This window comes from Eublepharis macularius, chromosome 6 (genome assembly GCF_028583425.1).
Source record: "Eublepharis macularius isolate TG4126 chromosome 6, MPM_Emac_v1.0, whole genome shotgun sequence".
NCBI classification, from domain to species: Eukaryota; Metazoa; Chordata; class Lepidosauria; order Squamata; family Eublepharidae; genus Eublepharis; species Eublepharis macularius.
Genome location: NC_072795.1, coordinates 68750473 through 68765790, shown reverse-complemented (window position 1 = coordinate 68765790; position 15318 = coordinate 68750473). Strand labels below are relative to the sequence as shown.

Sequence of the window (15318 nt, the reverse complement as noted above, 5' to 3'; positions counted from 1 at the left end):
TAAGGGTATCATGATGAGGGCATAGATCTATAGGCTTTTTATATGAAACTAGCCTGTGAATCACCTTTTTAAATACAGCCCTTGGAACAAGGAAGGATGGGGCAATAAACACCATTTGCTCTAACTAGGGCTTTTTCTCTGGGAAAAGAGGTGGTGGAACTCAGTGAGTTGCCAGCACAGGGGGCAACTCCTAGCGGGAGGTGGTGCCCCTGGTACTACATGCACATGCGCAAAGTGCGCGCATGTTCCCAGGACCGTGCAATGATGTCACTTTGGGTCAGCTGGAACAAGGGGGGAGTTTTTTAAAGTTTAAATCACCCTCAGCAAAAATGGTCACATGGCTGGTGGCTCCACCCCCTGATCTCCAGACAGAGGGGAGTTTAGATCACTCTCTGTGCCGTGTGGAGGGTGATCTAAACATCCCTCTGTCTGGAGGTCATGGGGCGGGGCCACTGGCCATGTGACCATTTTCAAGAGGTGCCGGACCTCCGTTCCACCGCGTTCCAGCTGAAAAAAAAACCTGGCTCTAACTGACATCCTGAGATGGATCAAGGGATGTCATTCTATGGATTATTGTTCTAGCCTTTTGGTACCATCACAAAACCAGAGGCATGAGAGACAAGGCTGATGTAACAAGGGGCCAGTTTGCCATGGAGTTTGTGAGAGACTGGTTTTAAGGGAGAAACTCCTATCCTCCACAAGCACCCCTTGGAAAATGAGGTTACAAAAGGCTGCAGTCTTTGTGTGTGGTTCAGGGGATAGACAATGGAGTGTCTTAAAGGCAAACCTGCCTTCCCAGGTACGGGACACCCATCCCGGCAGGGGATGCCTCAGGTACTATATGGTAACTCTAAAGCAACAGGGATTAGATCTTTTGATTTCTTTTTTCTTTCTCTCGTTAGCTGTAGCTTTGTGTACTGCACTTTCTATGTGTATCCTTATGATCTTTGTACTTTGTAATTGTAGTACAATAAAGATCATTCTTGGTAAGTCAAACCGCGTCCAAGCTTCACCTATGTGCCTTTTGCTCAGCCACTTACTAGAACTCTGCACATACTCAGAAGCTTACTAACTCCCCAAACAGCTGCTGAAAGGTCAAGCCTGTGGCTCTACTGGAGGAACCTAGGACTAGGAGGGAGAGGCACCCCTCCCAATCAGAATAAGAGAGCCTAATTCTGACTGGGACTATAGCACATTGGGAGAGGGGGCTTAAGCTGATGCTGTTTCTTGCAATCACCCGGGGGAACTGCTATTTGCCCATGTCTGGGGACGATGGACCACCCCCCGGACATACTTTCAAAGCCTGTCAGGAGAGTAGAGGTCCCAGTAGCAGCCGAGGGAGGCCCCGAGGAGTGGCTGAGGGATACCCACCCAGGCCGCCAGGGTAGCAGTGGCCTCAGGGGCAATGGTGTTAGCCTGCAGATGCCCCAGGAGCAGTGGCCCAGGCCACAGAAGAGCCAGGGAATGCCACCCAGGCCGCCAGAGTGGCCACAGCCCCAAAAGCAGTGACATGAATGACTGAAGGGCCATGGAACGCCATGGGGCAAAACCAGGGAGGTCAGTGGCAGCATGGCTGCTGGGCCACAGGCTGTTGGGCCCAGCCCCATCATGCAGAGCAACACTAGACCACCAGGGTGGAAGGATAAACTTAAGGAAGCCCCAGATAGGCCAGCAGGCCTGGCAGCCACCCGGGGAAGGGTGGGTCAGCCCCAGACAGGGCAAAGCGTCGGGGAGGGGCAGGATTGTCCTCCAAGCAGGCATTATAAAAGACAAGTTCAAGGGGGAGGCTAGTGAGGAGTAGCTGAAAGAGAGGGGGGGTGAGCACATGTGCACGTGAGAGAGAGCAGCAAAGGCCTGGTAGGCCAGCCCAGCAGAGGAAGAGAGGGTGTGAAGATACTTTAAACCCCACTTCTCCCTCTGTTTCTGAGCCAGAGTCAATGCTTGGGCCAACATGGAGAGTGAGCTCCCCCAGGCTCCAACACCCCTGGCACGGAGCCTGACAGCCCTCTTGGGAAAATTTATATGTAGCCTTTCAGTATGTATATATTTCCCCAGTGGGGCAAATAAGGGCTCCCTGTGACTTTGGAAAAAGTGAAAATGGTGTAGGGGAAGGCTTACGCTCCTTTCCCTATAGTTGCAGGCCAAAGCTAGTTCCTATGTACTTGAAATTGTGCTTCTGAAATCACTGTGGACATGGAATTCCTAGTGCACATCTGGTTTGACAGGTCACAGGGAGGACCCAGAAACAGTATAATGGGTGATTAGGCCTCCTGGTGGAGACAGAAAATAAGTGTGATTTTGACAAGAAATGCTTATTTGCACAACCCATATGAGCAACCTTAGCATGGTGCAGTGGTTAGAGTGTTGGACTAGGATCTGGGAGACCCAGGTTCAAATCCTTGCTATGTGATGAAAGCTCACTGTGTGACTAAGGTTGCCAGATTCCTCTCCCCTCCCACTGAGAGGGTAGGATCCCTGGCACTTTGCACATGCGTGCCCTGGGGCTGATGCATGCTCTATGCGCTCTGCATGGGGCTGATTCAGCCTTTATGGGTGATTGGTGAGCAAGGGGGCAAATCCCCAGGAGTTTGTCTGCCACTGGCAGGCACCTGGGAACCCTATGTGTGAGCTTGGGCCAGTCACACTCTCTCAGCCTAACCTAACTCTCATGGTTGTTGCAAGGATAAAATGGAGGAGAGGACAATGATGTAAGTCACTTTGAGTCCCCACAGAAAAGGTGGGGTATAAATAAAATAAATAAACATAAAGTAATTTGTTCTGTCAGTGCCTGTGTGTTCCCCTGGAGAAAGGCACCTTCTGCTGACACAAAATATTGAGACTCATGTCAGCAGAAGACATTTTGCCCCAGAAAATTATTCAGGTGACAATGGGACAAAATGGTAGAATCTAACCCAAAGTCTGACATGACCTAAAATAGGAGATCATGCTATCAAGCCTAAACAGCCCTACCCCAAAATGTCCCATGTTCTACAATGGAACTTACTTCCAGTAATATGTCCATAGCGTTCCAGCCAAAATGTTTTTAGTTAAAATTGAGAAATATTGGCACCAGTTGGAATATGCAATATTTAGCTAGAATTGTAAAATATAATAACGATAACAATAACAATCGATTTATATACTGCCCTTCAGGACAACTTAACGCCCACTCAGAGCAGTTTACAAAGTGTGTTATTATTATCCCCAGAACAAAACACCCTGTGAGGTGGGTGGGCTGAGAGAGCTTCTAGAAGCTGTGACTGACCCAAGGTCACCCAGCTGAGTGAAAGAGGAGTAGAGAATAAAACCTGGTTCTAGAGTTGTCAGGTCACTTTGCTCCCCTGGTGGGAGACTGGGACACTGGTTCCTACCTGGCTCTGCCATGATGTCTCCTCCTCCTCCCAGCTGGCGTAATGATGTCACTTCCAAGAGTGAGGTCATCACGTGGGTCAAAAGGTGGCCTGGGCGCCCTTTGACCCACGCTGTAAGCAGCACAAGTGGCTGAATAGCCCCTCCTGGGAGTACGATTCAGCCCCAAACAGGCCTGCTGCGGCTTGAAATGGGGGTGTGCCACGCTGCCCAAGGGGGGGCACCCTGGGGAGCATGCCCCCTGCTGGCCAGACAAGTGAGGACAGGGGTGTGCAGGTGGGAGCAGGGGATCACCTGCCCCGGGCGGGGGAATGGCATCTCTATCCGGTTCTCTAGATTAGAGTCCTACCACTCTTAACCACTACCAGGGCCAGATCAATGGGGGGGCAGGGGGCTAGTCTCCCCCCAGCATCGCCAAAGAGCCAGGCACAGCTGCCAGCCACCAGGAGCATGCTTGTGGCAACACAGCAGCTGAGCGGAGGGCTGGGAGGCTGCCCGCGCCATTCACCTGCCCCACAGGACAGAGAGTGCGTGGCAAGCCGGCTGCCCCCTCAGCGGGGCAGGCAAATGGCACGGGCAGCCTCTCAGCCTCCCGCACTGCCACTGCCAGCTCCGCAGTGCACTGTGCGCCGGGGCAGATGGCTTGCCGCACTGGCAGCACGCTCCACCCTGGGTGATGATGTCATGGAAGTGACATCGTCGCACAGCACTGGGAGCATGCATGCTGTGCATGCTTGCATGTATAGGCGGCCAGACTTGGGTTGCCCTGAGCGCCGGAAACCCTAAATCCGGCCCTGACCACTACACCAAACTGGCTCTACACCAAACCATTTATGTTTATGTCAATTAGAGAAGTAAAAATCACAATTACTTTGATCTTTCTGATATTATATTGTAATATCTCCAGACACTGTTCTTCACGCAACTAATCACCTTTAACATTCACATTACAAATTGATTGAAGTAAGAGCCATTTTAAGCCACATATGAGAAAATACCCTAAATTGGCTTTGGGTCAGATCGGACAAAGATTGAGGTTAATCCTTAACTATTCAGCTGGTAAAGCTAATAGACTGTTTTTGAAGTTCAAATGAAATTACTGCAACTGGGTCTCTAATCCAATGTTTACGCTTGGGGCTTGCTCAGAAGAGGAACCTGATGGCACTTTAAGTAAAATATAATGTGTGCCCAAGTATGTATGTGTTCCTTATCATACATAATTATCTGCCAAATCTAAAACCGCTAAGATCGTTAAGTGAGGGTCATTCACCATGTGATGAAAAGCAAGCTCAGCAAGGCTGAGCAGAGAGGTGGAGGGACGGGACTGTTCTGTTCTGTTCTGCAAACAGGGGGAGAAAATAAAGCAACGGCCAGGCAGCAGGCCCTGCTGCGTGTCTCATCCATTAGAGGTGTCTGGCAAGCTGCACAGAATTCTGTCTCACAATTAGATAAAAAGCTTTTCCGTTCTAAATCACTGTCCTGAAGACAGTCTGGAGCCTGAAATGCTGAGCTGAATACACATGGGAGGTCAGGACTCAGCTCGGGAGGTTTGAAATTTATATGTCTCTACACACAGGAATGTAGGCTTCTGCTCAATGATGTGCTTTCCCTCCCCCTCCCCCCAACAAATAGGTATTCCCTGAATGTTTGAATTGCTATGCAGGGCCATGACTTCTTCGAATTGCATCGAATGATCACATGGAATATCTTAGGCCTGGTTCTTACTGAGGTTGTAAACCAGTGTCTAGGCTGTACCACTTTAGACTGCAGGTGTGAGCTGCATAAATGTTCTTCCATGCCAAAAGAGATAAAGAAGCACCCCTCCACACAGAATACTAGATACACATGAAACTGCTTTATACTATGTCAGACAATTGTTTTATCAAGGTCAGTATTGTCTACTCTGATTGGTAGCAGCTCTCCAGGAGCTCAGGTAGAGCTCTTTCACATCACCTACTATCTGATCCTTTTTAACTGGAGGTACCCAAGGATGGAACCTGGGACCTTCTACGTACAAGGCAGATGCTATACAACCTCTCCCCAGATGACAGTGGCAAGAATTCTAGCCTTTTCTCTTTGATGTTAGGAGTCTATCCGCAGGGGAAACGATACAGCCTCTGCCTGCAGTCTGAAACACAGCCTTAACACAGTTAAGGATCAATGAGAATTCCATGACCAAGCATCTTTGAATTAATCATAGGATAGAACAAGAATCCGGTTGCACCTATGAAACTAACAAAATTTGTGGTAGGGTATGAGCTTTTGTGAGCCACAGCTCACTTCTTCTACTGCTACAGACAGTCTAACACAGGTACCCATCTTGATCTACAATGTACTTATTTGACCAGGACTCCACAAAGACGTAACTGTTAGAAAGACATGCATACCATATTATAGTAGAACTAGATACTACAGTGTCAAAAACATTATTTCCGGTTCTAGGCAAGGCTCAAGCACAAGAGCCAAGGATGGATACACCCTACAAGAACAGAGAACTGCAAGCATATTAGCATATGGTTGTTGTGGATTTTCCGGGCTGTATAGCCGTGGTCTTGTCATTGTAGTTCCTGACATTTCGCCAGCAGCTGTGACTGGCATCTTCAGAGGTGTAGCACCAAAAGACAGAGATCTCTCAGTGTCACAGTGACACTGTTGTTTGGTCACTGTGTCACTTGGTCACTAGTGTCACTGTGACACTGAGAGATCTCTGTCTTTTGGTGCTACACCTCTGAAGATGCCAGTCACAGCTGCTGGCAAAACGTCAGGAACTACAATGCCAAGACCATGGCTATACAGCCCAGAAAATCCACAATAACCATCGTTCTCCGGCCGTGAAAGCCTTCGACAATATTAGCATATGTTCTATTTATGTCATTCTAGACATTCTGTATGCAAGGCCAATGTGTGTAGCAGAGGAGTGGAAGCAAGTGCAGTGGCCCTATACCTTGCTTGCACTGAGCCAACCCTGCCCTGTCTATGCTAAGATGGGTGCCGTGCTTGTGTGTGTGCAAACTGTATACATGTATGCTTCATTCCTGTAATGGGGACCACTGCTTTTTCAACATTCTGACACATTGCTTAATCCAACCTATGGACTCATCATAGGGCTAAGTGTCTGGATTTCCTTTTACCTGCACGAGGCTAGTGTGGCTCATGTATAGGCTTCAGAAATAGGTTGCTTAGTGAAACATGGCCAAGTTTGTAGGTATAATGTAGCCCCCCAAGGCTGACTAAATGATAGATTTTATTTAGGGAATGCATCTTGCTCTCATACTATTTGGACTAATTCCTCTATGACCATTCCACTGCCTCTCTTAGGCTTATTCAAAATGTCTATTCCAGCAACAACAACTGTGCACTTATATACATCCTATCTAGATTAGTGCCCCACTCAAGAGTGGTGAACAAGGTCAGAGCCAGTTTGGTGTAGTAGTTAAGAGCGGCAGGACTCTAATCTGGAGAACCGGGTTTGAGTCACCCCTCCTCCACTTGAAGCCAGCTGGGTGACCTTGGGTCAGTCACAGCTCTCTTAGGGCTCTCTCAGCCCCACCCACCTCTCAGGGTGATTGTTGTGGGTATAATAATAAGATACTTTGTAAACCGCGCTGAGTGGGCATTAAGTTGTCCTGAAGGGCGGTATATAAATCAGTTGTTGTTGTTGTTGATGATGATGTAGTTATTGTTATCCCCACAATACAGCTACTTCTGTGTAGGATAGCACTGTAAATTATCTACATTCCAAATAAGCCAAGTTAAAATGACTTTAATTGTCTCAGTTTCTGCCAAAGAAGCATGGGGATTCTAGCTTTTTGAGGGTGCTAAGAGTTACGTTGGAGATTACTAGTCCTTCCAGAGAACTCCAAAAGTAACCTTTAAAAGCATTTGTCCAATAAATGCAATGACCATTGTTTTTAAGATGAACTGACATCATATTTACTAGGAACCTTTCAAAACAATACAACAAGAAAGATGCTACCTCAGAGAAACAACACCCTCCCCCTCTGAAACCCAGTGAAAGAGAAATACATTTTGTTTTGACATAAGGCATAGTTTGAATATTAGCTCACAGAAGGTTCAGGCTGCTTTACAGGGCAGGTCCTTGGTGAGGTAAATTGTCTTCTGTGAAGAAATACCCAAACTGATGGAATAAACAAGGCAAAGCAAAACCAGATGGGAACAGGACTCTTAAGCAAGACCTTATTTTTTGTCCTTCATCTTTCCAGGAAAAAGCCAACCATAAACATCCATGTTGCATTGCATATCTAAGTGCTGGACGACCTTTTCAGAAGGAGGTCATGTGGTTTTAATTGATTACCCCTGCTGACCCTGGCTGCCTGGTTTGTTCTTCCATAGTCACTGCATTTCCTGTGAGGAATGGCTCCATTCCACGCATCCCACGGCTGTATATTATAGCCTAATGCACTGATGAACGCATCAAGCTCAGAAATCATCCAGGAAAGTAATCCAATCACAAAGATGAATAAAAGTCATCAGGAAAATGTAGCCACTGCGGACTTTTGTTCTGCTGTTTCTTTTTGAACCCTCTGTACAATTTTTTTTAGTTCATTCAGTACACCATCATTTTCATATCATCTTCAGCCTCCATCTCCTGACCCAATAATTCATTCCTTTTGACTGTTTGGACAACTCCTTGCATGCTTGTATTTGTATCTCCTTTTTATTTTATCCTCTTGAATATCTGGTAAATTTACTGGAGCATAGGGCTGTAATCCTGTTTGGGAGTAAGTCCTGTTGAATTCAGTATCTTTTAGTTTAAACGTATTAAAAATAGAATTTGGGCAGTTAGGTCTCTGAATAGTTTTTTGGTATCGCATTTTATCCCATCTTTCCTTTAAAGAGCTCAAGGTGGCATATAGACACTCTCCATTTTATCCTTGCAATGACCATATGACGTAGGTTGGTCTGTGCTCTGTTGTTACTCTTTAACAATCATGCAAGGCTGGATTCTCTTGTTCACACAGGATAATCCTGCTGGGAATTGCTGTTGTAGTGAAATATCCACTGATGTATGAATGCAGCGGTAATGACCTCTGTGCTGAATACAGATATGAGTCTCTCAGGGTCACTCTAAATGTTACTTGCTTCTCGAGTTCTCCATAAAGCCAACCTGGGGTCACGCAGACACACAGCAGCTTTGGGGAATGGCTCGCATAAAAAAAAAAAGGAGAGCCCAAATGGGCTTGGAAAGCTGGGGAAAGGAGAGCTCCTGCCTTTCTCCAAGCTTTCCCCCATGCAAAAACAGTGAGAAGCGGACAATTTTCTCATTCCTGCTGCCTCATGTGCACAAAATACCTCCACGTGGAGCAGACAAAATGGGAACCCTCTCCCCCCACATACTCTTTGCATGGGGGAAAAGGGCTTGGGAGAAAGGCAGGAGTTCTGCCTCCCATGTGGCAACTTTTTGAACCCATTTAGGCTCTCGTTTTTTATGCAAGCCATTCCCCGAAGCTGCTGCATACCTGCGCAAACCTGGGTTGGCTCCACAGAGAACTCATGAAGGAAGTAACAATTAGAGTGACCCTGTCCCTAATATCTTAACCATTGCACCACACTGGCTGTCAGAGAACCATTGCTTCTGTACAGCCCCTTCACTTCAACTTGGACTGCTCTCTCTGCTCCCTTGTTTAACAAAGAAGATTTCAGAAGCGTCTGTCTCCGCTTTTGCTGGAGGCAAGGAATTTTGGACTCTTGGGCTTATTGTCATGACAATGAAGGCCATTCTGAGTCTATGGAAAAACTCAACCCAAATTGTGAAGGGACAGATTCATATTGAAGAGGGTCCACAATACAACAATTTAGATCAGAAAATGAATAGGATACTTCTGACTTTTATTTCATGGGGTTATTTGTCTTGGGAGAAGGAATCAGAATGCTGGAAATGTCTTAGTTTTTCAGTTTTAACAGTTTATGAACAGAAGACAAAGGACTGAGTCAGAGCTTGTATCCATAGAAAATAAGTGGTCTGTTACCACAGTGTATTTGATGATATACATACATTATATTATTTCTTAAATTCCTACAAATCATTTACTTGTGGGATTATTTTGGAGAGGGGATGTTCTTAATAACTACTAAAATGCTTTAATAGATGATACTATTTTGATGAAATTCTCCATTTTTGTAAAGTTGTGTGTGTGTGTGTGTGTGTGTGTGTGTGTGTGTGTGTGTGTGTGTGTGTGTGTGTGTGTGAGAGAGAGAGAGAGAGAGAGAGAGAGAGAGAGAGAGAGAGAGAGAGAGAGAGAAGTCATTTGAATAAAAACATAGCTTAACCCTTTACATATCAAATAGGATAAAGGAAGTGGCTCCCATGGTGTGGTTAGAGGATACATGGTAGATCAACCTTGCTGAAGTTGAGTAGATAGAGGTTTGGGCAGTGCCTGGATAGGACACCTTCTGAGAATCCTATATAAGCCCCTTTGAGTTCTATGATAAAAGAAAAGAGATAAATTAATGATAAATGCATGGATCACAGAGGATTAATATCATGCATGAATACAGTTTCATAGAAATAATTTTAATACCACTCCATTTATTGCTTCATTCTAGCTAGATACTTTCAGTGATCCAAGGGTCTATAACCACTCCACAAGCTAAAACCAAAAGCTTCCCTCTCCATATATAAATGGCATAGATAGCATGGTGCCATGTTACCTTAGGGAAATTCTCAGAATGAACTAGGTGTGGTAAAAGTTGAGCACTGATGGGAACTGGTGGAAACAATCCACCAGCCATGCCAGTTAACATCAACCACCTGTGTAGCTGCACCATTCCTTCAGTGAGAACCTGTGGTTCGCTGTTCATCCCCCTTTATTACAGTTGTTTTGTAAAGGCAAGCTGTGATTAACATAGAAAATCTCCAGCTTCAGCTCCTGCTGTATAGAATAACTTTCCCTCCCCCTTCCTCATCCCACAGAACTGCAGATCATAGGGTCTTCTAGGTTCAAAGTTGACAAAGATTGATTTTACTGCAAATTATAAAAAGCAGTGTATTCTGGAGCCACTCTCTCCCTGTAGTTCAGGATATTTCACAATATTAGGGAAAATGTATTGCTTTAAAATGTACATCTGAAGCCCTGTTTAGACCTGAACATTGCCTAATTTCTTACGTCACTATTATAAATTGACATGGCATTTTAAGATGTTTCCATGTTAAATTTTTATATTCTTTGAAATCTGTAGATAATCTGTCCAGATAACACACCCGAGTTTGGGGTAGTTAGTAGTGACTGCTTTTGCTAATAGGGCTGAGATTTTATTTTTGAGGTGTTAGTTTTGTAGGGCTACAGATCTCAAGATCGAATCTTGAATTTTTCTGAAATATCAGCCAATTTCCAGACTATAAAGATCAATTCACCTGAAGGAAATGCCAGCTTTGGAGAAAGAAACAGAACTCTTAGAATGACTACAGAGGGTGGGTGCTCTACCACTTTTCCTATGGTATACCATAGAAACCAGGGGAAATTAATTTATTATTGATTAAGATACCAACTACCAGAGTCTGGTTGGTGACTGAGAGGGGTGAGACTTTGATTGGCTGTAGTCTTTCTATGGGTTTTCAAAGAAGATTTTTCTCTCTTTAGTACTGTGATAAACCTGAAGAGGAATTTTTTGGTTGACTACAATATAACTTGACAATAGCCAGTTATACCAGCACAAATATTTAGGATCACGCAAATATCTAGGTTTACTATGACATACAGATGCCTACAAGTGATATAAGGTGGGGGGAAAGGCAGGGGAAAGTGATATGAACAGGAACTTAAAATTTTAAATTTGAATTGTAGAGGGAGGAAGTGATATCACAGGAGGGGGGGGGGTGGAGTGGAGGAGCTGCCCTTTGACCTAGATGTGATGTTCCTTGAATAGAAATAACTACCATGAAACATTTTACCAAAGGCCCAGTAACAGGCCCAAGAGCTAAAAACTCTTTATTGGGTTGTAAGGGTAGGAGAATCACAAGTTGGTAGCATGTAGATATTCTTTTAATTTACACCAGTCTACTTTGAGAAACATATCTTTGGGGACCCCTAGCAAGTACCTATGGATTTTTGCTGAAACTGCGTAGAGATTTTTCATACTGAGTAGGTGCTATTTTAAAAGTACAGAAAAAACACAAATGAATTTGTAATATTGTAAAGAGTAATAGGCAGGAAAAGTAATAATTCTACTGAGCATTATGATGGTGGCCTATTTAGGTCTAGTTGCAAAAAAATTGAATTGAGCAATTATATTAGTGGACAAAACCTTGAATGCATTCCTGGGAAATATATCGAGAATTTGGGTGAATTTCATCATGACTTTATATTTTAAAATATCTTCTGATCTGGGAGGGAGAGCTCTTGCTGAAGAACCATCTTTGTTATTCTATGCCAGTGTTCTGCTTAACAAGATCTTTCCTTAGAAGAAAGGACCCTTATCAGCCGATAGTCATGCTTGTTAAAGCACAAGCATTTTCCAGTACAAGGGAGAAAAAAGCATTCATCTTATATGAAAGAAGAAAAGGACATTTCCCCCCTTTTCTATAGAAAGAATTTTAGGCAGAGATAACTAGAAGGAACTGCAGGCAAGCATCACAAAACACTGCGTAATGAAGCAAATGCAGGAACCTTGCAGGGAGTGGCAGCTCACTTGTGCCTATGTAGTAGGAAAATGATAAGGGGTTAAGTCAGCAACAGCACAGGGTGAGGATTGATTTAAGGAGAGGGAAAAACTGATATCCTTTCCCTCCCCCTCCCCTACTTGGATGGTCTGTTCTTTCTAGTGCATCACATGGGCTTGTTAGACTCTAGTGCTGCAGAAGCACCAGCTGCTGCTGATCAGCGGAGGGTGTGTGTGTCAATGCTTTGTGGCCCCACACTCCAGTTTAAAAGAAGGGGAGACCACAATGTGCCTCTGAGCAAGTGGGTGGGAACCTGGGGACTGCCCTTTGCTTCTCCGGTGCTCTAAGAGCTAATCATGTCTATTTGTTGTTGCCTTTTTTTCAGGGATTATGGCTCCTCAAAAAGGAGATCAGGTAAGAGACCCTGTTCTTTTATGTTTTTTGATATTGAACTTAATGTGTAAAGCAAAAATTGAAATGTTTTCTGATAATTGTTCCTTTATTGAGTATTAATATTATGGATACTTAATCGATTTAATATAGTACTGCTTCTCCTTAAAGAAAAAGACATCAAACAGATTCTTATGACTGAGTAGATAAAAATATATTTAAGCTGAATGTTCTCCTTTATCTATTTACTTGAATAAGTGTTTATTACTATCCAGTTAAAGAATATAGCTGTTTGGTATTTTAGCAACCTCTTTCTATTCTGTAGCTTTACTAGATGGCCTTCAAGTAAGTTCAGATCCTCTAGTTAGCTCCACTATAACTTAAGCTTTTCAAATATGCTGTCCAGGGAATTATTGGAGCTTATTTGTATCAGAACAAGGATATGTACACTCTGTGTCTTGTACCCTCTTCCCTTGGATTATCTTTTACTTCCTCTACCCACCCTGATTTAGTTGTCCTGCTATCGACTTCCTCATTTATGGAGGATGATCGCCTATACTTTTTACCTGTGTAGAACTTGAAATGTTTGTTATATGTGACTTATTGTACAGAGGAAAGAAATTGCAGTTTATAATTCTTCTTGGCCAACTGTTAAAACATACTGAAGCCTGTCTATTTGCTAGCCTATCTGGCCTGTCTATTTGCTTATCTACCTACAGTAATATAAATTTTATTTTTGGACATACAGGTTTCTTGACTTTTATAGTTCACTATATCCTGGAGAAATAACAAGACCTATTATTCATTATAGGAAAGTTATAAAACATGATATTCTCTGCACTCCTGTTAGCTTGATCATAATTTTTCCTAGAAAGTTCCTTATTCATTTGAAGTCTTAAATAGTTGCTTTATACATTGCTGGGAGGATATATTTGTATGGAGGTAGTAGTAGTAGTCGTCGTCCCTGTCATCTTCTGTTTAAAAAGATTTCTGCTCACAGGACTGAGAAAACATTCTGTCAAAGACCTTAAAGGACTGTCTGTCAGTGGAGGCTGCTCTAGGCTAAATGGGCCAATGGTTTGACTTTGTAGAAAGCTTGGGGTGGCTTTTATTTTTGTAAAGGTTCTGAGGCTTTCAAATTAGAGATTGGGGGAAGCTTATGTTTCTGGGGGCTGGGGGAGATCTGTGTAGGCTGCTCTTGTTTATTTGATTAGCTAATTGGCATGTTTTTATTCTGCAGTTCAGTTAAGCGGTGTCCTGAAGGGCCTTATTCTCTTGGCAATCCTGTAGCAGCAGGGTTGAACTATATCTTGTATAGACCAGACTGAAAATACCCTTCCACTTACTGTGTCCAGGGGCGTACTGACAACTTACAGTGAAATTTCCCAGTTGATCACTGCCCTAGAGGGCCACCAGTGGCCGAAAGCAAGCATGACAAAGCTGTCAGCAGATCTTCAGGGGCCATGTGGCTCATACCCTTCACCTTCCTGTCTGCTCACCAACTAACTCCTCTGCTGTCAGTTTTCAGGGTGAATCATGCAGCAGTGGCTTGTGGGAACCCTCAGCTTGCCTTGTTCTGGGGCTATTTTCACTTCCCTATCTGCTCCTGATTGTGTGAGATGGGTAGATTCAATAAAGTATGGTAGGAGTTCTTATTTCATTTAGACTTTAGGGGCAGAAATTGTGACTTGCCCGAGTGAGTTGCCTGAGTACAGATCTGAATTTAGGTCCCCCATACAGGACTATGGTATGCTGAAATGTAACAACATTAATTGTCCCAGGCCATGTCTACATTATTATATTCAGTACTTGGAAATCAACATACTCTGTTAAGAAAACTCAGCAAGTACTATGTTTATGGGAATTCTCAACTTCTAGTTTCATGTATTCTTAAATTACTAGCATGCTGTTCAAAGAATTTTTACTACTATTACTATGAGTTGAGTTATTTTTGTAGTTCTGTTTAAAAATGTGAAATATATTTGCGCGTATTATAAAAGGCTCAGACTACCATTTGTAGGGAATATTAAATTCTCCTGAAACCAGACTTTAAGGAGTGCATTCTTCAATTTTTAGTGGTGGCTTAAAAATCTCTAGTTACTACTATTCCAAATAAGCTGCTTGGAAGGAAAATGATTTGGGGCCCAAAGAGCTACTCAGTGCCTTTCTGTGGGAGCCATTGCTCCAATTCCCATTTCTCTTGAAGATCTGAACTGTGCTTCTTTGACTGGACTTGCCCTGCGGCTCGGGAAGGTTGGAGTGGAACATGGAAGAGCCTGTGTGGCAGATCATTGCTTTCTTCTAAAGCAGTGGGCCATCAGGACTTCCTGGAGGATGGCAGAAAGGTTTGGCCTGGACACAGAAAAAGAAACCAAGCATCTTTTGGTAATGTTTCCAACTTCCTAACAGTAGAATAGTTGTGTTAAATCACGTTTTTAATGATGCTTGAATTTCCTTTCTTGGGTTCTTTCCCTCAACAACACTGTGGCCTAGCAAGCTGCTTTACAGGGTGGGATCTGTAGCTAAGAGACAGTTATTTGTTCCTGACCATGAACAGATTTCAGATTTGAACATGGCTTTCCAGTACCACTTTCAGAGCTTTAGCTACTGGACCATGCAAGCTATAAATACATGTATGTTGCAAGTGCTAGGTTCAGTCACTGGACAATAGGGTTAATTTAGATTGTCACCATCAGTGCAAAAAATGGTCTTTGCTAGTTTTGAGAATCTGTTGTATCTATCCAACATCTACGGTTTTATGCAGATGTGGTTACAAATTAGGCCAATCTTTTTTTCCCCCTGCCCTCCAAAATACCATCTGTGCTCTAGGAATTTGGTCTGCTTTTAATCCCAAAGTGTCTTTAATACTAGAGCTTCTTAATACAGTGGACTCAGTATGGAAGTGTATTAATCAGTGTTGGGAATCCTAACCCGTTCCT

The 15318-nt window shown here is 43.8% G+C and overlaps 1 protein-coding gene across 3 annotated transcripts in view; it reads left to right on the top strand.

The window, feature by feature from the left end:
* The window catches only part of SH3PXD2A (SH3 and PX domains 2A), a 334390-nt gene that overhangs the window by 177171 nt on the left and 141901 nt on the right, over positions 1–15318 (top strand). For all 3 annotated transcript variants that reach the window (XM_054983545.1, XM_054983544.1, XM_054983546.1), the window contains one exon: positions 12375–12403. In XM_054983545.1, coding sequence (XP_054839520.1) covers positions 12375–12403 — 29 coding nt within the window. The remainder of the gene's footprint in view (positions 1–12374; positions 12404–15318) is intronic.